This window comes from Chiloscyllium punctatum, chromosome 40 (assembly GCF_047496795.1).
Source record: "Chiloscyllium punctatum isolate Juve2018m chromosome 40, sChiPun1.3, whole genome shotgun sequence".
In the NCBI taxonomy this organism is placed as follows: Eukaryota; Metazoa; Chordata; class Chondrichthyes; order Orectolobiformes; family Hemiscylliidae; genus Chiloscyllium; species Chiloscyllium punctatum.
The window spans coordinates 67,591,601-67,610,342 of record NC_092778.1 but is presented as its reverse complement, the minus strand read 5'-3'; the positions used below and the strand labels follow the sequence as shown (position 1 = coordinate 67,610,342).

Below are 18,742 nucleotides of genomic sequence, written 5' to 3'. Positions count from 1 at the left end.
CAGCATTTCGGGCAAAAGCCCTTCTTCAGGAATTTTTATCACAGTCTGCTATTACGTGTCCCTATCTCCTCCCTCCCCCCCCCCCCCCCCCCCCCACACGCATGCACGCACGCACACACGGCCTTGTTATCACACAGTCTGCTATTATTTGCAACCCATTAGCGGCTATTCATTCTCCTAGGCTGACCGTTATCCACTCCTTTGTCCAACTGTTTTGTGGCCTCTGGGCTCTATCTCTACCTATCATTTACTCTTTATCACCCATCACCCTACCTTCTGCATAAATACCAAATTTTCCCAGCTACTATCAGTTCTGAAGAAGGCCTGAAATGTGCCAGACCTGAGTTTTTCCAGCAATTTGTACTTTTCTTTGATATCCTGCATCCGCAGTTCTCTTGGGTTGTTGATATAAAGATCCTAATTTGGTTTATATGATCATTTCATATAGTATGTTGGTTTGTTGAACATCTGAAAATATAATTAGTTATTAGATCTGCTTACCCTTAAAGTTTCTACTTTGCATGTAATTTTGAAGTTGACTTTTTTGATAACTTCAAAATAATTTTTAAGTGGTAATAAATCTTTAAAAAGACGAGAACGTACTGAGTGTTTTCTTTGCAGATTTCAAGGCTGCCTTGAATTCAAAGGATGCTACATGTTGAAGTTAAATGGTTGCATTTAACTAGAGTGGAACTCTGTACAAGGCAATGTATCTGCTTTTACAATAGAGTTTCCAGTGAAACTGGAACGCTGCAAGCATGATCTGTTAAGACTGTTATAGAGAGATGTTGAGACGTTCCAGAATTTATAGATAGTAAACTAATGTTTAAGCTAAAACTGAAAAATTTGAGTGTTGAACATGATGGCGATAGGTTGTCTGCAGCATTTGAAATACTCTACCAACTGTTTCAAGTGGTTCATACACTGATCTGATCATTCGTGAATATTTTTGTTCATACCGTGAGAATTTCATAAAATGAAGATATTTTGTAATGATTTCTAATCAGTGCTTAACTATCTCTTTTCCTGTTGGGTAGAGTGTGAGCAACGTGTTTTGCAATGAAACGTTACCACTCTTAATTAGCACGGTGGGCAGTTGATGTTTTGCACAACCACTTTCAATACATACAGAATAATGATAAAAACTTAAACTAGGAGAAAGTGAGGACTGCTGAGAGATCAGAGTCATGTGTGTGGTACTGGAAAAGGACAGCAAATCAGGCAGCATCCGAGGCGCAGGAGAATTGACGTATCAGGAATCACAAGCCGTTCTTGATGAAGGGCTTACGCCTGAAATGTCGATTCTCCTGCTCCTTAGCTGCTGCCTGACCTGCTGATAATCTTCAATGCCACTTGACTTTTCCTCATATCTTGTTTCCTTACTGATTTAAAAATCTGTCTCAGCCTTGAATATACTTTATGATCCAGCCTCAAGCCCTCTGTGGTAAAGAATTCCACAAATTCACTACCCTCTGAGAGAAGAAATTCCTCCTCATCTTTGTCTTAAATGGACAATCCCATATTCTGACACTATTCCATCTGGTTCAAGACTCTTGGAGCAGGGGAAACAACCCGTCTGAAGCATCCGTCCTGTGAAGTCCCCTAAGGGTTCTGTATGTTTAAAAAGGGTTATCTCTTGTTCTTCTATATTTGAATAAGTACAGGCCTAATCTACTCAACTATCCTCACATATCGAGTCCCTCTATTCTTGGTATCATGCTAATAAATCATCTCTGGACAGCCTCCAGTGTCAGTATAGATAAGGGTTCTGAAAACATGAATGATTTATCATGTGGAACTACAAACTGTTGAGCTGCTCTTTCCAATCTCAGGTAATTGCCTTGGAACTGTGTTTGATAGTTCCGTGTTTACTAATTTGGGAGCTGTTGTTGTCAGATGTTTCTTCTTCGTAATATAGGGGTAGGTGAAAATCAGTGTTGGTTTTATTATTTTCTTATGACCTGAATTTGAATAGAAAGCAAACCTTGTTTGTTCTGAATACTATTTAGATTTGAGTATCTTCTGAGGCTGCAATGCCCTTCTAATCTTTTTTTTAAAACAACAAAATGTATCAAATTGCTGACTGTTGAACTAAGATGTCAATTCCTGTTTCTGTGCTGCTGTAAATCTGTCATGCTGAGATTTCCGACCACTTTGTTTGAGAAACACACGGAAGAAGTTTTGCCCTCATTACCTCAGTGCTCATGTGTCTTTTATGTTGTAATGTGGATTTGATCCCAGTTGAATAAAAGGGCTGTAATTTTTGCTTCAAATATTATGCCAATTAAATCCCTGTTCACTGGTTTTTGTATTTGAATGTTTTGTATTAAATCTTTTTAGTGAGATGTTCAATTATGTTTTTCTAGTAAATTAACTTGTACTTTTATCGAATTTTAGTAATTTTTTTTTGTCAATTTATCTATCTTTTCCTATCCAGGTTGTTTCAGCAGCACAATATGTGTATCAAGCTGTGCTAAGTCTGAAGAATATTCCTGTGTTAGAGACTGCTTACAAACTTATCTTGGGGGAAATGACATGTGCACTTAACAGTCTCCTTCAAGGCCTGACTCTTCCTCTCGTCTGTTCAGAGATACAGCATGAAGCTTTCAGGGACAGAACATTCAAAGAGGAAAATGCAGAGTTTGTAATAATATTTGACTTAAGTGCCCTTACTACAATTGGAAATGCAAAAAATTCCTTGATTGGTGTAAGTATTACCCTGATACCGAAGAGTTAAATTAATTATGTACGTGTATGGCTTCTCATGAAATTAGACTATATCTTGCTGAATCTTTTCTCAAATTTTGTTCACACACTCAGTGAAAGGATTAAGCTGGAGATCTGTTTTAGATCATATACACCATTGCCGTCCATTTGGGGGACATACGGAGAGTATTGAAGTAACAGCTGCCTTATTTTTCCACATTTTTGCTTCCATGAGAAATGTCTTGCTAGACTCTCCTAGGCCAGAATAGAAATGTTGTCATCTCGGGAGATATGATCCCAGTTGACATTAATACCAGACAAGCCAGTTCCCAGAGTGAAACCTAGTTTGTTCGATTTTAACTTTGCCTTTTTCAAAACTGTTGAGTTTGGTTACTGAACACATCCACAAGGGACTTTTAGAACACCATATTAAACAAGAAAATATGAACTATATAATAGACTAAAAGAAAGGTTGGAACAAGTCCATGTGACATCAGAAAATCATTCAAATTCACACTCTTCCTTTAATCAGAGTAAAATCCTTACAAACACCCTGTGCAGAGTGAGGATTAACTCCACAATAAAAATCTTCGTTCAAACCTAGGTTATTATGGTTGCAGTTCGTTTCCTTGTGGCAAATCTTGGAGCTATGGGTATGCAAGTGAATATGTAAATATTGCTTAAGTATTGAGACATTCTGACTCAGACACCCACCATCCTCTGGATGAAAATAATTCTCAACTTTTCTCTTAGTCTCGATCCCTCCCACTATATTGCCTCTTACTTTTCCATTTGCTACTGGTTTGCCCACTTGGCCATTCCATTGATTTTCCACAGAGGAACCGCTGTTTTCCAAGACCAGGAAACAGTTTGCGAGTGTAGTGAACTTGGGATTCCTGTGCTGTTTGCCTGCTCCCCTTGTTTAGTCTGCTGGTCACCCATTCTCCCTCTGTTTGCACCTGATTAAGTATGGAGGTGACCACATCATCGACAAACCTCTCCGCCATATGATTACACTATAGTAACCTCCCAGGTGCCACTCAAGCTCCAAAACCCATGGCACATGTGTTCTGACTGAAGGCACCTCCTGACATGTGACTGTCCAGACCAGCAGGAACATCCAGGATTTCCCACAATGCAGGATGTGTAAATCGCAAATGTGCCTGAGCTTCCAGGTGTCTAAGCTAAATAGAATATGAAGCCTTAGTTAGATTTTACCCTTACTGCTATTCAAAATAAGCTCGAAAAACCTTTATTTTTTTTCAGACAAGCAGCCAGAACCCCATAATTTTATCAAGCAAAAGAAGTTTAGTTTGGAAACTTTAGAATATGAATTATCAACTTAAATTTGTTGAGCTGTACTTATAGCCTTAATTTGAAACTCTACCCATTTGCAAGAGATGGGAGAGATATCTGTCTATCTGCTCTCCTGTGACACTATACTTTGCTTTTGATGAATTGGCCTCCCATTCTAGTTTTTCTAGTTTGGGATATTTTTGCTCTTTTTTTTTTGAAACCTTGCTCCCATTGCTGCCATGTCCTATACAGATCCATTCATTAAAATGCACATAATCAAAGCAAACTTCCAGCCAGGAATTCCAGGGTTGGAATATAAAAGCACTGTTGTGCTACTGAGATTTTATAAAGCTCTGGTTCTGCCCCATTTGGAGTACTGTGTCCAGTTTTGGTCCCCACACCTCAGGAAGGACTTACTGGCACTGGAATGTGTCCAGCGGAGATTCACACGGATGATCCCTGGAATGGTAGGTCGAACATACGAGGAACGGCTGAGGATCCTGGGATTGTATTCATTGGAGTTTAGAAGATTAAGGGGAGATATAATACAAACTTACAAGATAATACATGGCTTGGAGAGGGTGGACACTAGGAAATTGTTTCCGTTAGGCGAGGAGACTAGGACCTGTGGACACAGCCTTAGAATTAGAGGGGGTAAATTCAGAACAGAAATGAGGAGACATTTCTTCAGCCAGAGAGTGGTGGGCCTGTGGAATTCATTGCGACAGAGTGCAGTGGAGGTCGGGACGCTAAATGTCTTCAAGGCAGAGATTGATAAATTCTTGATGTCACAAGGAATTAAGGGCTACGGGGAGAATGCTGGTAAGTGGAGTTGAAATGTCCATCAGCCATGATTGGCGGAGTGGACTCGATGGGCCGAATGGCTTTCCTTCTGCTCCTATGTCTTATGGTCTTATACCACTCAGAGCAAGTATAAGGTATAATTTTGTAACATGCAAAATGCAAATGTGAATTCTAATTAACATTTGTGAGTAGCAAGGTTTAAGAAGTGTTTTACATCTTAGTTGTCTATGCGTAAGATATATCAGTGTCTACTATCCTTAAACTATGCATAAAGTTTTAAAGGTTCAATGTTTTAAAGCCTATGTTTGAAATATGCACCATGAACAAGTTATGAAGTTCCAGAAGTACATTTTCCTAATCACAAATTACTTTTTTGCAGTTTATTATGGGGTGGTTGTACTTTTGCATGTTAATCGTTTTCAAGAATGTCTTGTGCCTTTCCCATACAGATGTGGGCTCTTTCTCCCACTGTGTTTGCCCTTCTCAGTGATAACCTTACAATTGTACATGCCAATCTTGCGGTTCATTATCCTGCCATCCAGTATGGAGTCTTGTACACTTTATATTCCCATTGTACAAGGTATGTCTACTCTTTTCACATTGGTGTAATTTCTTTTAATTGTCCTGTATAATTTCTGTTTCTTTCATTCAATAAAGTCAAATGACATTTTAACTAATCAAAGTACCTTCCATTTAAAGATTAATTTATGTTCCTCTGTAGTGCAATAGTAATTAATTTGTGGGGGAAATTGTAATTCTTCATTTGATTTACAGACACTGAGTTAGTTTCAGCCTATTGAGACGTAACTTATTTAACCTCCTTCGTATCTGAAATTGCGTATTATAACTTGGTACATGATTTTAATTTGTGAAAGACGTTTTGAAGGTTTGTTACATTAGTAGGACTGAGAGTTGGCGAATTTTGGCCATGCAGCAAGAAGTTTGGCCCAGAGGATAAAAGAATCCCTATGTTTAATGGGGCAGGTGGTTCGTGCTTCAGAAAGTTCAGCTTTGCACTAAAGCTTTGATATGCATCTACTTGTATGTTGTTTATCTTAAGTAAATTCTTAGGAAGCTGTAACAGTTAGAATTCAGTTGAAGTCTCCATTTTTCTTTGAAATTTTAGCAATTTTCTAAAACTTTTTTTCTTTCCGGGGAAAAAAAGGTCCAATGATTGTTTTGCCTTTATGTAGAAATTGTTTACTTTTTATTTGCAGGCACGACCATTTCATATCCAGCAGTCTTAGTTCTTCATCACCTTCTCTGTTTGATGGCGCTGTTATCAGTACTGTCACCATGGCAACAAAGAAACACTTCTCCATCATACTGAACCTTTTGGGAATGTTGCTCAGTAAGGATATCTTAAACCACGATGCAAGGTAAACCAGATTTTTTTTAACTTATTTATTCTTTTCCACCGAAACATTTTTGGTTTGACATTTTCCATTGCAAATTCTTTAACATATAAGAACTATATACTTGGTTTACTTTCTTTTAAAACATATTTTGAATCTCATCAGGAGGTTATTACTAACCTGGGCATTGGAGGTTACCATTTTAATGAAGAAATCAGAAACTTACGCTCCCTTGTTTGCTATTCCACCTTTTCACAAATTCTGCAAAGGGCTGCTATCAAATGGTAAGATTTCTGTCGATGAATGACTTAATCTTAATTTTTTAAAAAAGCAATGTTTACATATTATTCCCTTTCTTATACAGCTGTTCATGAAGATGCTTCGATCTGTCTGCAAGCTTGCAGCAGCCTACAAATTGTTTCTACTTCCTTGCCAAATGATCTCTTGCAAAGGTAGAACTTGAATTTTAAAAATCTTGCCATTCATAACTCTTTGATTTGTGAGAATTCTTTCAGTATTCAAGTTTTTCGGAGCCATGCCTAAAATTCACAAGCTGTTGCGTTTTGCTACACAGATGTGTCGATGTGTGTCGTGTACAGTTGGTTCATTGTGGAGTTCGTGTTAGGCAGGCTTTTGGGAAGCTGCTGAAGACTATTCCTCTGGATGTTGCTTTAAGGTATGATTAACTTTAAAAGATATTTTAACCATCCCTTCCAATATTGATTTGAAGAGACTTTGTTTATTGATCTAAAGTTAATTAGATTGTTAATTTGGAAGAGGGGCAGAGTGTATTTTCCTAATTTACTACTGATGCAGAAATAAGTGGGAGGATGTTGGGAGTCTACAAGGGGATATAGTTAGGTTGAATGAGTGAGGGAGTACTTGACAGAGTTTAATATAAGTAAGTGTGAGATCCTGCAATTTTTGCAGAAAGAATCAGAAGGTAGACTATTATTTAAATTGAGGAGCTCCATACAAGCGCAGTGCAGAGAGATCTAGGTGTCCATGTGTTTGAAACACAAAAGATTAGCATTCAGATGCAATAAGTAATTAAGCCAAATAAGGTTTTGGCCTTTATTGCTAGAGTTTACAGTTTAAAAACAGAATGTTTTGGTACAACTGAACAGGGTGTCGTTGAGGCTGCACCTGGAGTACGGTGTATAGTTTTTAAGAAAGGGCTTTTGCCATTGTGTTACTTTCAAGATTCACAAGGCTGATTCCTGGGTGAAGGGGGTGATTTATCAACAATGGCTAAATTGAATAGGCTTTTTTTCATTGGAGCTTAGAAGGGGGGGTGATCTTATTGAAACAGAAAAGATTCTGAGGGGAAACCAAAAGCAAGGTACACTGGATGCAAGAAATCTGAAATAAAAATGGGGTTCTGGACAACGTAGTGTGTCTTGCAGCATCTGGTGAGAGAAAGTTATCTTTTCAAGTCAGATATGACTCTTCAGAACTAACAACAACTTCCACAATTTTAAAAAGTTCTTTCAGAACACCACGGCAGCTGCCTATTTTGGAAAACAGGAACAATCTGAATGCTTTCCTCATTTGTATCCTCAGAAATTCCTAATATCATGACTGTAAGTCGTCATCACAACTAGAGTGTCAAAACCCTTTCTATAATATGATTGGAGCACTGTGCCGTATCCTTGGTCTAATAAGGGTTTAAAGCAGGGTTTAATATAACTCTTCTACTTTTCAGTTCTGTACCTTTAGAAATAAAGGCCGTTGCTTGTTTTCTACTATTACTTTGCTGATCAACGTCATATTGGTTGATGTATTTGTATCCAAAATTTTTGTTCCTCTACTCAACTGGGACTTTGATCCAAGTAATAAGTGACCACCTTTCTCTTCCCACAAAAACGTACTGCCTCTCATTGAACCATCGTGAGCTCATTTGCCAATTTTTGGCCCATTTTGAAAGTTTATTAACATTGTCTTGTGATTTGTTACCCTCCGTCAGTGTTGACTATCTTCATTCTGCCCGTGTCAGAGGGAGGAAAAAACGTCAGTGGCATCTCCAAATTTAAAAATTCAAATCATGAATGTAAATTATGAACAACAATGGCCCCAGAGAAATTCCATACCTTTTTACCACAGTGTAGTTGATTTTTCCAGTAAAGTCAGACTTTACTCTTTGTACAAAAATTATAACTTTTATTAAAATGTGTAAACAATAGGACACTGTTTATAAAATTGAATATATTTTTTCTTCACAGTAACAACAATCACACAGAAGTACAAGGGATCTCACTGGCTATAAGTAGTCATATGACTAAAGCTCCAAGTAACACATTTCATCCTCAGGACTTCTCTGATCTAATTAGTTTTATTTTGTATGGAAGCTGTCACAGAATTGGGTAGGTTTGAATGTTATTTTTAAATCTCTTTGCAAGTTTTTCATACTCCATAATCGAGTAATTGGCACTTCAGACTCTCAAATGTTCCTGATTGCCTCATGTAACTGGTGTAAGCTTTCCTTTACTTGCAGCAAAGATCATTGGCTGGAGAGACTGTTTCACAGCTGCCAGAGATTGGACAAGTACGATCAGTCATCTATTCCACGAAACCTGTTAAAGACGGAAGCTGTGTTATGGCAATGGGCTGTGTGGGAAGCAGCGCAATTTACTGTGCTTTCAAAACTACGGACCCCATTGGGCAGAGCACAAGATACATTCCAAACAATTGAAGGTAATTAGATCACTGTATAGTCATATGCTATTATGTTTGCATTTCAAGTCTTATAGGGAATTCAGTCACTTGAGCTGTTTTCCATGAAACTTATCTCTTCCTTCCTTGACTAAACTCCCGACAGCCCAACATCCTTTCCTAGTTCACTTGGGTAATGATATTGTAAACATTCTTTTTCAATTACAGTCATCTTCCTTTTTTAAACTAACAATCCATTCCCTTTTCAAAAAAAACTTTTTTTTTCGCAACTTAGGCTGAATCTTTCCAAGCAGGTGACCAAAATAATCTCTGACACTTGATTTCCTTGACCTCACCATCTCCATTTCAGGGAATAAACTGTTCATTGCCATCCTAAGAAACTTCACTGCCTTATGAGGAAAGGCTGAGGGACTTGAGGCTGTTTTCGTTAGAGAGAAGAAGGTTGAGAGGTGACTTAATTGAGACATATCAGATAATCAGAGGGTTAGAGAGGGTTGACAGTGAGAGCCTTTTTCCACCGATGGTGATGGCTAGCATAAGGGGACATAGCTTTAAATTGAGGGGTGATAGATATAGGACAGGTTTCAGAGGTAGTTTCTTTGCTCGGAGTATTAGGGGAGTGGAATGCACTGCCTGCAGCAGTAGTAGACTCGCCAAGTTTAAGGGGATTTAAATGGTCATTGGATAAACATGTGGATGAGAATGGAATAGTGTAGGTTAAATGGGCTTCTGAATGGTTTCACAGGGCAGCGCAACATTGAGGACCGAAGGGCCTGTACTGCGCTGGAATGTTCTGTTCTATCCACTACAAAGCCGCTGATTCCTATAGCAACCTTCACTCCAACTCCTCACATCCCATGTCCTGCAAGGATTCCATCCCATTCTTCCAGTTTTCCTTTGCCTGCGTCATGTCTGTTCAGATGATGCTGCCTTCCAGAACAGTGCTGCTGACATGGCTCCCTTCTTTCATAACCGTGGTTTCCTGCCTGCTGTGATTTGACAGGGCCCTCAGTTGCATCTGACCTATCACCCGTGCTTCTGTCCTTGCCCCTTCCTATCACTCTCAACAATGTGATCGAGTACCACTTGTCCTCACTTTTCATCCCACAGCATCTGCATTCAACGTATCATTCTCCACTATTTCAGAAAACTTTGGAATGCCACCACTAAACACCTCTTTGCCTTGCTCCCCCATTTGTATTTTGCAGGGACTGTTCCCTCTGGGGCAACCTCGTCCCATCCTCAACACCATTTGATGCAAATATCTGTCAAAAAAGAAACCAGTCTTGTTTTTGAATCTGCTGCCGCTGTCGCATTATTCCTGCACTCAGCTCTTGCTCCCTCGGCACCCACCTTTGCCCAGTAGGCTGACATCACTCATGGTTGTGCTCCCTGGATGTCTCCCTAGAAATGACTATCGGAAAAGACTGTGGTGTAATGGTAACACTGCTGGATCAGTAATCCAGAGTTCCAAGATAATTCACAATAGCTGGTGAAATTTAAATTCACTTAAAACCAAACGATTGCCTCTGCAATTTATCAATTTGGTGATTTATAAAACTAGTCTCAAAAATGGTGATCGTAAAAGTATTGTAGGTTTTTGACAGCAATCAGTCTGATTCTAAAATATAAAATACACAGAAAATGGTGGAGAAACTCAGCAGTCAGGCAGCATGTGTTGACAGATAACATTTTGAGTCCAATATGACTCTTCAGAACTACAGAGCTGGTCGTCTGCCTGTGTTCCACTCCTGACCCTTTACCTGCACTTGATCACATTGGGAATTGTTGATGTGACATTGGCTGCCTTAATTACTTGTGCACTCTAATGTGTGTCGCGCGCGCTCTCGCGCACTCTCTCTCTCAGGTCTAAGTAACTTTATCAATCTGCCAATTAAACATGGGTGCTGTTGTTATCTGGTGTCCTGACCTCTACCTGCCAGACAATGAGCAGCAACTGTCACACACTTCCTTCAGTGCTAGTGTCTTGGTTGAGGGAGAGATTGAAGATGAAGCAGTTCTAAAGCGATATCTTGGCTTAAATGTGCATGAGAACTCTGTCTTCACAGCTGTCTGTCACAGAGTTCCACAAACCTGTAGGAGGAAATCTTCTCTCTCTCCCCCAACCCCACCTCAGTATTAAATTAGCACCTCTTTATTTAGAGACAATGTTTTGTGGTCCTAGAGTCTCCCGCAAGGGGAAACATTATTTCACCATTTATCCTGTCAAGACTCTTCAGAATCTTCTGTTTCAGTGAGAAATGTTCGCTCTGTTCCTCTAGCCACACGTTACCAGACCTGAGCTCCGCCAGCATTTTCTCTTTATTTCAGATTTCCAGCATCTGCAGACTTTTGCTTTCTTTTCAGTGACTCTCTCATGTCCTTTTTGAAGGAAGGAAATCTGCCATCTTTACCTGAACTAGTCCAAAATTATCTCCAGGTGCACAGCAATATGGTTCACTCTTAATTGCTAGAATGGCCACGAAGCCACTCAATTCTGAGACAATTAGGGATGAGTAACAAACCATGTCCATTCCATGAAAGAATAAAGGGAAAAAAACATCAGCGTATGGCTGCTAAGACAGTTTTCTCAGTAGATTCAGTATTTTCTTTTGGTTAGAGGATCCCCTTTCTCAGGGGTTTCAGTATTTTCGTCTTTACTTTCCCACCCTGGTGAATAATTACCTCAACGTTTGTGAAATGGCAATCTCTGTCTTCCAGTAAATTCTTATTTTGGAGTGCTGAGTTCACTTATGTTTTGCAAATGTAGCATTCTGATCAATTGTTGTATGTTCCTAACTTACCAAATTTGACTCTCAAAATTCCAGGTATTATTAGGAGTTTGGCTGCACATACCTTGAATCCTGACCATGACATAAGCCAGTGGACCATGGCTGACAATGATGATGGGCATACTAGCAACCAGCTGAGACTTATTCTTCTACTTCAGTTTTTGGAAAACCTTGAGAAGTTGATGTACAATGCATATGAAGGATGTGCTAATGCACTTATGGCCCCACCAAAGGTTAACAAGAGTTTTAATCCCATTTCAAGTCTATTTGTATGGATTGCTCAAATCATTCAGACTCGGAAAACACAGTACATGTTGTAACAAAAACACAAGCTGCTGATATTGTAATAAAAGCACATTGCTGGAGAAACTCAGTGGGTCAGGCAGCATTGTGGTGAGGAAGCAGAGTTTAACGTTTCATGTCCAGTGAGTTTTCACCAGACCTGGTCACCTTGAGTTCTGATGATGTGTCGCCAGACTGGAAACGTTAACTCTGCTTTCACCCACAGATGTTGTAAGACCTTTGGAGTTTCTCCAGCAATTTTTTTGTTTCAGATTTCCAACATCTTCAGTTTTTTCAGTCACATTGTGTGTATTTTTGTCTTGTAACGTTGGCACACTATGTTCTGCTTTCATTTATTTATGATCCTATGTTGCAGGTTATTAGGACATTTTTCTACACAAATCGGCAGACATGTCATGACTGGTTAACACGGATCCGAGTGGCTATAATGCGGGTTGGCTTGTTGGCTGGTCAACCAGCTGTGACAGTCAGACACGGGTTTGATTTGCTGACAGAGATGAAGAACACCAGTGCATCTCAGGTATGTGAAACATCTCCCTGACCATGCTAAAATATAAGGAAGCTGCCTACAACCTGGCATTAAGGTATGTTTTTGGGATCGAGTTTGAGGCGAGTCAAAGTGGAGCATTCTAGCTGCACAATTTACTTCCCTATCTTCGACAATCAGGATGGATTCAATCTAATGGCTAAAGTGGAAAACTAGAAACAGTTCTTAGGAAGAGTTGATTGGAATATTAGCTGCTCAGTGATTTACCTTTAGGAGACAGACCAAGGAAACATCTAAACAGCAGCCCCTGGAATATACATAAAACAGGAGTGATCCATTGACCAAATGCCTTAAAAATGATCAAGACCTATCTGAAATCATTGTCTCACTTCAAAGTATGCAGTAGACAAAACCTGAGAGGAAGGATCACTACAGTTGAATAATCAACTGCAATAGTGCAAAGATTTAATAGGAGGCAATCCAAATCCATTTCTATTCACCAGGCAGGTTACAACTAATAGAACATAGAACATAGAAGAATACAGCGCAGTACAGGCCCTTCGGCCCTGACAGTACCTTATGCTTTCTGCTACTCCACCAATCCTCATATCATAGAACATAGAACATAGAACATAGAACATAGAACAATACAGCGCAGTACAGGCCCTTCGGCCCTCGATGTTGCGCCGATCAAAGCCCACCTAACCTACACTAACCCACTATCCTCCATATACCTATCCAATGCCCGCTTAAATACCCATAAAGAGGGAGAGTCCACTACTGCTACTGGCAGGGCATTCCATGAACTTACGACTCGCTGAGTGAAGAACCTACCCCTAACATCAGTCCTATATCTACCCCCCCTTAATTTAAAGCTATGCCCCCTTGTAATAGCTGACTCCATACGTGGAAAAAGGTTCTCACTGTCAACCCTATCTAACCCCCTAATCATCTTGTAAAATAGTTGGCAATCAGCATTACACAATTACCTTGAAATCTTGAGGTTTACATTTTAAGTGGATTTTGTAATGTCTGGTTTGAATTTATAAATTTGTTAGGTGATATAACAGATTTTTACTAGCACCACTTATCTGGCATCACTGAAGCAAATTCGCAGTTGAGCGTAGTTCACATAACAAACAAATGTAAATCCTGGAGTGCTACGAGTAATATCTTTGAAACATATTCATTTTATGTTTCAGTTATTTCATCTGAAATGATTCTGGCAAAAATGTTAAACCAAATCTGATCTTTATTTTTCTAAAATCAGTACCTTTCATTGTCATAGCTTATTCATTTCCACTTCTAATGGCATGTCTTGTCCAATGCAGATAATAACCATTTTGAACGTTTTTATCAGGGAAATGAAATGGAAGTAACAGTTATGATGATTGTTGAAGCACTGTGTGAACTGAATTGTCCTGAAGCTATACAAGGAGTGGCTGTCTGGTCTTCTGCTGTCCTTGCAAAGAGTCTTTCATGGATAAGTTCTGTGGCACAGCAAGCCGAAGGAAGGTAGAAGTTGTTTTATTTCTAAAGTTTTTTATTTTAAATTTATTAAGTTCGTCGATCTTCCTTGATTAATGTGATCCTAACCAGATGCTGCAAGATTGACCCTATATACTTTATCAACTTTTGAACAAAACATTCTATACCTAGAAATAAAGCTCAGTGTACAATACATTTTATGTGAAGAATTGAGTACAATTGAACAAATTTGACAAATTTCAAATAAAAGTTAAACAGTAGTAATACAGGGAGACCTTAATCATTCCAGTTTGAACAGGGAAAAGCTTAATGTTAAGAGTATGAAAGAAAAGGAATTTCTGATATGTACAGAACAACGTAATTGTCTTCAGTTCACTGGGAAATTAGGGAGGCAGGTAAGGTTGTATATCCTGTGAAATAACAGCACACTTAACAGCATTCACTGTAGAGGAATAATGGAGACAGATCAGAAAACATCAAGGGTAACATTGACTAAGTGGGAAGACAATAATTTCATTGACTTCTGTACATTTTGAATTTTGAGTTAAGCCCAAATTACAACTTTACTGACTTGTCGTGGTTCTTGCTTCCTGCTAAGACATTGGGCCCACAATTGACACTTGGTTGCTGGTCTCTGTTTCTCCAAATTTGCAAATAGTAGAATTCCATTCCTCTGACTGGATAGCAAGCTCTACTAATGTCACTTTCAAATTGTTTGCATGCCTTGATCTCTGGAAGTCAGTGCGTTGTTCACCCTTTCCAATCCAGAACGCATAGCATAATCAGTACGATTCTGATTGGCGCAGCAGAGATGAAGTATATTTTTGATTGGTTTGGGGGTGCGTGGTCAATCTGTAATTGGTCCTTGAGGGCAATGGGCATCAACTGATGTCACCTCACTGTGTCTCCTGATTGCTGCTTTAAGGTGTTGGTTATCCATTGGCCCATTGTATTCTTGTGACTTTCCGAAGGGGAGGGTATAATTTTGTTATTTTCCTTGGCCTGTTATAGAGTCATAGAGATGTACAGCATGGAAACAGACCCTTCGGTCCAACCTGTCCACGCCGACCAGATATCCCAACCCAATCTAGTCCCACCTGCCAGCACCCAGCCCATATCCCTCCAAACCCTTCCTATTTATATACCCATCCAAATGCCTCTTAAATGTTGCAATTGTACCAGCCTCCACCACTTCCTCTGGCAGTTCATTCCATACACATACCACCCTCTACATGGAAAAGTTGCCCCTAAGGCCTCTTTTATATCTTTCCCCCCCTCACCCTAAAACTAGGCCCTCTAGATCTGGACTCCCTGACCCTAGGGGAAAGACTTTGTCTATTCATCCTATCCATAATTTTGTAAACCTCTATAAGGTCACCCCTCAGCCTCTGCTCCAGGGAAAACAGCCCCAGCCTAGATCAGATTACTTAGTGTGGAAACAGGTTCTTCGGCCCAATAAGTCCACACTGACCCCGCCGAAGCGCAACCCATCCAGATGCATTCCCCTCCATTTACCCCTTCACATAACACTACGGGCAATTTAGCATGGCCAATTCACCTAACCTGCACATTTTTGGACTGTGGGAGGAAACTGGTGCACCCAGAGGAAATCCACGCAGACACAGGGAGGATGTGCAAACTCCACACAGTCAACTGCCTGAGGCGGGAATTGAACCTGGGTCTCTAGCGCTGTGAGGCAGCAGTGCTAACCACTGTGCCTCTTGTTCAGCCTCTCCCTGTATCTCAGATCCTCCAACCCTGGCAACATCCTTGTAGATCTTTTCTGAACCCTTTCAAGTTTCACAACATCTTTCCGATAGGAAGAAGACCAGAATTGCATGCAATATTCCAACAGTGGCCTAACCAATGTCCTGTACAGCCGCAACATGACCTCCCAAATCCTGTACTCAATACTCTGACCAATAAAGGAAAGCATACCAAACGCCGCCTTCACTATCCTATCTACCTGCGACTCCACTTTCAAGGAGCTATGAACCTGCACTCCAAGGTCTCTTTGTTCAGCAACGATCCCTAGGACCTTACCATTAAGTGTATAAGTCCTGCTAAGATTTGCTTTCCCAAAATGCAGCACCTCGCATTTATCTGAATTAAACTCCATCTGCCACTTCTCAGCCCATTGTCCCATCTGGTCCAGATCCTATTGTAATCTGAGGTAACCCTCTTCGCTGTCCACTAAACCTCCAATTTTGGGGTCATCTGTAAACTTACTACCTGTACCTTTTTATGCTCGCATCCAAATCATTTATGTAAATGACAAAAAGTAGAGGACCCAGCACCGATCCTTGTGGCACTTCACTTGTCACTTGTCACAGGCCTCCAGTCTGAAAAACAACCCTCCACCACCACCCTCTGGCTTTACCTTTGAGCCAGTTCTGTATCTAAATGGCTAGTTCTCCCTGTACTCCATGAAATCTAACCTTGCTAATCAGTCTCCCATGGGGAACCTTGTCGAACACCTTACTGAAGTCCATATAGATCACATCTACCGCTCTGCCCTCATCAATCTTCTTTGTTACTTCTTCAAAAAGCTCAAATCAAGTTTGTGAGACCTGATTTCCCCCACACAAAGCCATGTTGATTATCCCTAATCAGTCCTTGCCTTTCCGAATACATGTACATCCTGTCCCTCAGGATTCCCTCCAAAAACTTGTCCACCCCTGAGGTCAGACTCACTGGTCTATCGTTCTCTGGCTTATCTTTACTGCCCTTCTTAAACAGTGACACCACGTTTGCCAACCTCCAGTCTTCCGGCACCTCACCTGTGACTATTGATGATACAAATATCTCAGCAAGAGGCCCAGCAATCACTTCTCCATCTTCCCACAGAGTTCTCGGGTACACCTGATCAGGTCCTGGGGATTTATCCACCTTTAACCATTTCAAGACATCCAGCACTTCCTCCTCTGTAATCTGGACATTTTGCAAGATGTCACCATCTATTTCCGAACAGTCTATATCTTCTATACCTTTTCCACAGTAAATACTGATGCAAAATACTCATTTAGTATCTCCCCCATTTTCTGTGGCTCCACAGAAAGGCCGCCTTACTGATCTTTGAGGGGCCCTATTCTCTCCCTTGTTATCCTTTTGTCCTTAATATATATGTTTAACCCCTTTGGATTCTCCTTAACTCTCTTTGCCAAAGCTGTCTCATGTCCCCGTTTTGCCCTCCTGATTTCCCTCTTACTCCTACTGCCTTTATACTCTTCTAAGGATTCACTCGATCTATCCTGTCTGTACCTGACATATGCTTCCTTCTTTTTCTTAACCAAACCCTCAATTTCTTTAGTCATCCAGCATTCCCTGTACCTACCAGCCTTTCACCCTGACAGGAATATACTTTCTCTGAATTCTTGTTATCTCATTTCTGAAGGCTTCCCATTTACCAGCTGTCCTTTACCTGCAAACATCTGCCTCCAATCAGCTTTCGAAAGTTCTTGCCTAATACCGTCAAAATTGGTCTTTCTCCAATTTAGAACTTCAACTTTTAGATCTGGTCTATCCTTTTCCATCACTATTTTAAAACAAATAGAATTATGGTCGCTAGCCCCAAAGTGCTCCCCCACTGACACTTCAGTCACTTGCCCTGCCTTATTTCCCAAGAGTAGGTCATGCTTTGCACCTTCTCTTGTCGGTACATCCACATACTGAATCAGGAAATTGTCTTTACACACTTAACAAATTCCTCTCCATCTAAACCTTTAACACTATGGCAGTCCCAGTCAATGTTTGGAAAGTTAAAATCCCCTACCATAACTACCCTATTATTCTTACAGATAGCTGAGATCTCCTTATAAGTTTGTTTCTCAATTTCCCTCTGACTATTAGGGGGTCTATAATACAATCCCAAAAAGGTGATCTTCCCTTTCTTATTTCTCAGTTCCACCCAAATTACTTCGCTGGATGTATTTCCAGGAATATCCTCCCTCAGCACAGCTGTAATGCTATCCCTGATCAAAAATGCCACTCCTCTCCTCTATTGCCTCCCTTTCTATCCTTCCTGTAGCATTTGTATCCTGGAACATTAAGCTGCCAGTCCTGCCCATCCCTGAGCCATGTTTCTGTAATTGCTATGATATCCAGTCCCATGTTCCTAACCATGCCCTGAGTTCAACTGCCTTCCCTGTTAGGCCCCTTGCATTGAAATAAATGCAGTTTAATGTATTAGTCCTACCTTGTCCCTGCCTGCCCTGACTGTTTGACTCACTTCTGTTCTCAGCTGGATGAGTGGTGCTGGAAGAGCACAGCAGTTCACGCAGCATCCAAGTAGCTTCGAAATCGACGTTTCGGGCAAAAGCCCTTCATCAGGAATAAAGCGTGATTCTTTTATTCCTGATGAAGGGCTTTTGTCCGAAACGTCGATTTCGAAGCTACTTGGATGCTGCCTGAACTGCTGTGCTCTTCCAGCACCACTAATCCAGAATTTGGTTTCCAGCATCTGCAGTCATTGTTTTTACCTCTGTTCTCAGCTGTACCAGCCTCAAATCAATCTCTTTCCTCACTATCTCCCTGGGTCCCACCCCCCTCACCTTACTAGTTTAAATCCTCCCAAGCAGATCTAGCTAATTTCCCTGCCGGTATATTAGTCCCCTTCCAATTTAGGTGCAATCTGTCCTTCTTGTACAGGTCACTTCTACCCCAAAAGAGATTCCAATGATCCAAAAATGTGAATCCTTCTCCCATACACCAGCTCCTCAGCCATGCATTCATCTGCTCTATCCCCTCCTATTCCTGCTCTCACTAGCTCGCAGCACTGGGAGTAATCCAGATATTACTACTCTCGGACCTCCTTTCTAAGTTTGTGCCTAACTCTCTGT

The 18,742-nt window shown here is 40.4% G+C and overlaps 1 protein-coding gene across 3 annotated transcripts in view; it reads left to right on the top strand.

Annotated features, from left to right (window-relative positions):
* The window catches only part of smg1 (SMG1 nonsense mediated mRNA decay associated PI3K related kinase), a 173,947-nt gene that overhangs the window by 57,662 nt on the left and 97,543 nt on the right, over positions 1-18,742 (top strand). For all 3 annotated transcript variants that reach the window (XM_072560185.1, XM_072560184.1, XM_072560186.1), the window contains exons 13-23: positions 2,438-2,707; positions 5,256-5,386; positions 6,024-6,185; positions 6,327-6,445; positions 6,526-6,613; positions 6,736-6,837; positions 8,384-8,524; positions 8,656-8,855; positions 11,663-11,859; positions 12,285-12,449; positions 13,777-13,931. In XM_072560185.1, the coding sequence (XP_072416286.1) occupies positions 2,438-2,707; positions 5,256-5,386; positions 6,024-6,185; positions 6,327-6,445; positions 6,526-6,613; positions 6,736-6,837; positions 8,384-8,524; positions 8,656-8,855; positions 11,663-11,859; positions 12,285-12,449; positions 13,777-13,931 (1,730 nt within the window). The remainder of the gene's footprint in view (positions 1-2,437; positions 2,708-5,255; positions 5,387-6,023; positions 6,186-6,326; positions 6,446-6,525; positions 6,614-6,735; positions 6,838-8,383; positions 8,525-8,655; positions 8,856-11,662; positions 11,860-12,284; positions 12,450-13,776; positions 13,932-18,742) is intronic.